Here is a 6,000-nt window from a genome sequence, read left to right on the forward strand (position 1 = left end):
AAACATTAGACTAAATGTTTGATTCTCCCTCAGGCTTACCAGGGTTCAGATGTTGATATTTTCACCTTTGGAACTCCACTCAACACGACTGCTTTATTTACCATCCTACTGCATCTTGCCATAGAAATCAAATCTTGGGTGAGTGTTGCTCTGATATTTATATGTATTCTCCAAATCTAACAAACACTGTTTTCTGTTTCCTTGCTCTTATATAATTCTCTTTTGTAAAATGTGACATTTTTATATACCACAAATACTTCACATCAGAATAATTGAAACCCTTCAGACCACTCAGGTCTTCTGGCTCCAGCCTGCTCTACATACCTAGAACCAGAACTAAATATGGAGAAGTAGCATTTAGTTCCTATGCTTCACTTATCTGGAAAAAACTTACAGAAAACTGTAAAAGTGCGGAAAGCCTGAGTTCCTTTAAATCAAGACTAAAAACACATTTGTTTAGGATTGTCTTCAACTGTTCTAGTTCTAGTTAAACAGTTCAACTGAAACATCATTAGTTCATTCGTTTTTTATTTTCTTTAGTCCAACTGTTTTCAATCTTCTTTTTCGTTTCTGCATTTTTTATTTATTTTTTTTCCTACCTGCTTTGATTCTTTTTTATTTTCCTATATTTAAAGCATGTAAAGCACTTTGCATTGTCTTTGTACTGAATTGTGCTATACAAATAAAGTTGCCTTGCCTTGCCTTGCCTTTCAGTGTAGGAAGCAGGCTACTGCCAGTCCTCCAGTCCTTCTTGTTTAGCAGCTTAGCTCATCAATCACTTTACACAAGCAGCAGTGAACAAATTTGTATTTTAGAGGTAGAAGTAATTATAATGAAAATGACTGTAGTTTAGTCTTGTTATACAGGAGGTAGGAATGAAAAAATAATGAAAAATAACCTTTAACAAATTGATATTACATTTAGGAAGTTAGAATAGAATAGAAATATGTTCTCTCTATTGTCCCACAATGGGAAATTGTGCCATTACAGCAGCAAAAGATTACAGCAAGTGGTCGAACAAATGAGGACCTTAAAAGGTGTATAAAAATAACGGGATGAAAAAAAAGTTCATGCTACTACCAAGGGAAGCTTGAGATTGACAGGGTTTTAGTCTCTCATAAGATGGCTGAGGTATACCACTGTTTAGTTCTACGATAGTTTTACTCCAGCAGCATTTAAAGTTTTTTTTTATTTTTTTTTATATAATGGCTACTTAAATGTTCCTAATTAATTACAAGTCATCGTTACAAGCCATAGAAGGGGTGTAAGAAAATAAATCTACTAAATCAATTCAAATATTGCGAGAAAGTTTTTTAGACTGTAGTCTTATAAATTTAAAATATCCTGATATATCATTAGATAATTTTGATTAAAAATATGGAATCAATCTTAAATATACAAAATATTTATAGGCAAAAATACCTGGCTGTGCAGTATTGGCCAATACCGATACCATACTGATACCATCTGTTTGAAATTGATGTGTGTGTGTATATATGAAGAACTGCATCCTACTTGTATGTAAAATAATTGCCATCATTGCTTTGTCAAGCTGCTGCCTACCTTTGTGAAGCAGGAAAAAGACTAATTCAAGGTGAATCCAGTAGAACTTTTTATTGTCTACCTGTCATGGGTGACTATAGTTGAATAAAGTTTTGGCTCTCAAAATGGTATCAGTGCCCTATTTGTTGGTACTCGGCAATCCTGATAACCCCATTTTAGTGCTGAATCAGGGCCCAGCCCAATAATGGTATCGGTATTGGTGTAACGCTAATTACTATTTTTATTTTAATCGTTTCTTGACACCAGGATTGTGATATATATCATATCACCAACTTCTTGCCAATGCACACCCCTAATAGTTAGCACTGCAGCACAGCTAGCTGCTAACAGAAGCTAGATAATGAGAACTTTAAATCTCAATAAGACATTGCTTCAAGAGCTCAGAAATTTCAGTTTTATTTACAACCTTCTAGCATGTGAGGGAGTGGCGGACTAGGGTTTAGGGTATTGCGCTAGGAATCCAGAGGTTCTGAGTTCAAGACCCACTCCCACAGACTGCCATTCTGGATCCCTGAGCAAGACCCTTAACCCACACTGGTCCCTGGGCATCGCGCAATGGCAGCCCACTGCTCCCCAAGGAGATGGGTTAAATGCAGAGAGTTCATTTTGTTGCGTTGTACTTGTGACAGTGTAATGACAAAAAATGATTTAAAACAAAACATATTTAAAAAAGCTGAAAAAAGCAGATCTCTGGTGGTTGTTTCTCCTCAAACTATCCTGTAAAACCTCCAGTTTTGCTCCAGCCTTTTCTTTTGAGACAGAAGCACCACAGACATTTTCTGAAGGTTTCAGGAAGCTCTGCTAGTCACTATTGACTTGGTGCACACTCAGTTACACAATCAGGGGCATCCAAATAGTCAGAAATGAATACTGTCCTCAGGTCTGTTTATGTTCAGGTGTTGTAATTGTGTCACAAGTTTTATGCACTGTTATAGTTCTGATCTTCACCATAACCATGATTTTTTCCCCTTCTTCTCTTACCTAAACATGTTAATAATAATATTTTTATTTTTGATTATGTGGTAGACGGTGGTCCATTGGATTATTATGGTGGGCAGCGTATTGCTGTACTTCGTGGTGACGCTGGCCTACAGTGCCCTCTGTGTTACCTGTAATCCTCCATCCAATCCTTACTGGATCCTCCAGAGCCAGATGGCTGACCCCATGTTCTACCTTATCTGCACCCTCACCACCGTGGTGGCTCTGCTGCCCAGGTACAATCCTCCATCCTACTTCTGCCACGCTGTGATTTATTATCCCGTTCTTTTATTTAAACAAATCCCTAACGCTGAAGGCAATGCAAACTTTTTCACATAATGACAATGTACATGTACTGTATCGTCTAACTTTTTAGCATTTTAATCTAACTAAAACAGAAATTCTCTTTTGTTTCAATATCTCCTGTTTTCACATGTTTAAAAAAAAAAATTATCACTTAAAAAAACATGTTTGAAAAACAATGGGAAAATGGCAGAAATATGCTATGGCAATTTTAAAAAGTTACAAAATAGCTGGAGAGCCATAAAAAATGTTAATCATGTCAAAGATTGACCCCTACATGGAAACATAGTGGTATTGCAGGGTGAAATCTTAATAATATATTAATATATTCATCCATATATTTCATTATCTCAAAAGAAATTGGAAAGAAAATCATAGAAACAGGGGCGAGACTAGATGGGGGGCCAGGGGTGGCCACAGCCACCCTCAGCAAATCACTGGCCACCCCTAACATTTTTTTTCCTCTAATACAAACGGTGGAAGCAGTAATACTCTTAAGAGGAATATTCAAAATATTACAAATATTCATATATTAACAATTACTTTACAACAAAAACACTGTGGTTAATATGTGGTTAGTGGGGTTATCACATAAATATACTAACATTAAAAATGACAAATACAGAATTCATGCTCTTTTCAGAGCTAGATTTTGTGTTATGGGGTAAAGAAACAGTTATTTGTTTCTGCAATCATCTAGGAGTCTTTATAATATATTAATTTATGTAGGTATTAGTACTTGTAAATATCAATTTTATGCAGAATGATTATTAATAAAAGTAGGAAAGTAATGACAACGGTTAAGATGTTTGCCGCAGAACTCAAACCTGAAACTCTTTTATCCACTTTACCTTTTATCTAGAAAGCACAGATGTTTAAATATATGCGTCTATTTGTTTGGAAAGGCTGTAGGAAAGGATAGTTTGTCTTTATTTAGAAAATCTGGATGTTTTGCTCGTTGATTTTTCAGTTGGAACAGTGTAGACAGACCATGAGATTCTGGCTCCTATCCACTGTCGGCCACCCCTCAGTGTACATTGGTTATTGCCTGGCCACCCTTATAAAAAGGTTCTGGCTACACCTCTGCATAGAAAGGGAGAATAGACCATTCCTTTTTCTTTTTCTTAGGCTTAAAATGATGAACCTTGAGTTTTTTCATGGCTGCTGAGGTCATTACTGAATATTAGTGCACATTTGAAACAGATCATACCTGTATTATCGTTTATCTGGATTCATTTTTGACTTGTTCAAATCGTTAAATGAGATCAGAAATAATGCAAACACGTTTGCAGATTATTAAATGTATAATGTTAATATAGAGGGTGAGGATCAGCTGCAGCTTCAAACATCTTCCTCCCCGTTTCCTCTGAAAGTGCTGATTTTTCAGAGAGAGTGAGCGCTCCGATTTACATCAAAAGCCTGTATGTTTTTCCCTGGCCTACTTTCTCACCACCACGCTCTCTCCCTCAGGTACACGTTTCATGTGCTGAAGAACTCGGTCGCCCCCTCCCCGCTCCTGCAAGGCAGGCAGCTGGACCGGATGGACGGCTCTACCAGGGACCAGTGGATCAAGGAGTGGAGGGGATTCAGGGGAGGAATGTCGGTCAAGCGCTATGAGCTCTCTGACCCACCCTCTCCCACCCTTGAGACCCCTGCAGACTACTTTCCAGAGTCCCTCACTGATGCTGACTTGACGGGGGATGATCTTAGCCTCAACGTCATCACAAGGAACCATCAGAGGGATGTGCCAACGTGATGGGAGACTAGAAGCACTATGATGATAATTTATTCAGGAAACTGTAAATATCTAAAGTGGATCATATATGACTCTCCAACTGGAGTTAATTTTGCAATAAACTGCTTTATTAAAGCCTGCTTCCCTTTTCTCAGCAGTGGAACACATAAGCCGGTTACAATCCCAGTGGGTTTTCAGGAGGCGGTGTTAACCCAGTTAGTGGCCACCCACCCTTAGAAAGACGCACCTCTCTCCAACATCTTCACTGGATTTAATATATCTTCTCACCTGTGATTCAGCCTCCACAAATAAAGATGCTGTATACCTTTGTGCATATGCTGATGGAGCATATTCAGTAAAGCAGGCAGAACCCAGATGAAAACTAAGGTGGAAAATTAGCTTCTATGCTGCAGATTCTGGGGCTTTTTATGGAAATGGAGTGTGAACAAGCACATCTACTTGTAAAAAAAAAAAAAAAAAGGCTGAGTTATCATGGGCATACTTCATTATACAGCAGCAGCTCAGCTTATATAACACCCTGCTGCCTGCAGTAAGACACTTGCTGCCCTCTAGTGTTGAAAATGAAGAGCTGTGGGAAGGTCACACGGGACAAATTCAGAAAAACAAGAATTTAGACTGCTTAAATTGGGTTTACCCCATAAGACATATAAACAGCAATTTTATGAAGAACAAAAATACATTACATAAGTAGCATAATCAGCAGTTTCACAGAAGCACACCTATTTACAACATAAAGAAACATCACTTCTGGAAACAGGCGGGGTGAGTTTGCTCTGCTTGTTTTTCTGGGAAAACCTGCAGCCTGGTATTTAGTTTGATACTCTGCGTCAGCCGGATCCAAAACAATAATAATAATAATAATAAAAAAACAGCCTTCTTTAGCTGAACAATCAGAACCAAAGAAAATTAGGTCTGATACAATTTAGGGTGTAACCTAGAGAGACCCCTGCCATCATTAACACCACCTAAATTAAGGAGCGTTTATATGGCAAATGTACATTTTTAGGGTAATATCAGATTCAGACATACTTTAATAATCCCAGAGGGAAATTACTTTTGTTACACGCTCCAGATATACAAACATATATATATATATATATATATATATATATATATATATATATATATATATATATATATATATATATATATATATATATATATATATATATATATATATATATATATATATTTGTATATCTGGAGGTCTGAATAACTTGAGGGAGGCGTTGTAGAAATTGATGACCACAGGCAGAAATTATTTCCTGTGGCTCTCTGTGGTGCATCTGAGTCTTCGAGAATTCCCCCATTTAAACACAAGCTTCCAAAATTAAAGCATTTAAAATGAGGGCAGCTAGAAAACAGGTTTAAAACATTTACTACTGCAAAACAATCATTTA

The 6,000-nt window shown here is 37.1% G+C and overlaps 1 protein-coding gene across 1 annotated transcript in view; it reads left to right on the plus strand.

Annotated features, from left to right (window-relative positions):
* Positions 1-4,746, plus strand: part of atp10b (ATPase phospholipid transporting 10B) — a 28,582-nt gene extending 23,836 nt beyond the window's left edge. The window contains exons 19-21 of the mRNA XM_038299174.1: positions 34-138; positions 2,590-2,777; positions 4,315-4,746. Of these exons, the coding sequence (XP_038155102.1) occupies positions 34-138; positions 2,590-2,777; positions 4,315-4,600 (579 nt within the window). The 3' untranslated portion in view covers positions 4,601-4,746. The remainder of the gene's footprint in view (positions 1-33; positions 139-2,589; positions 2,778-4,314) is intronic.
* The last annotated feature ends 1,254 nt before the right edge of the window (positions 4,747-6,000 follow it).

Source organism: Cyprinodon tularosa, unplaced genomic scaffold (assembly GCF_016077235.1).
Source record: "Cyprinodon tularosa strain WSP-4 unplaced genomic scaffold, ASM1607723v1 ctg42, whole genome shotgun sequence".
NCBI classification, from domain to species: domain Eukaryota; kingdom Metazoa; phylum Chordata; class Actinopteri; order Cyprinodontiformes; family Cyprinodontidae; genus Cyprinodon; species Cyprinodon tularosa.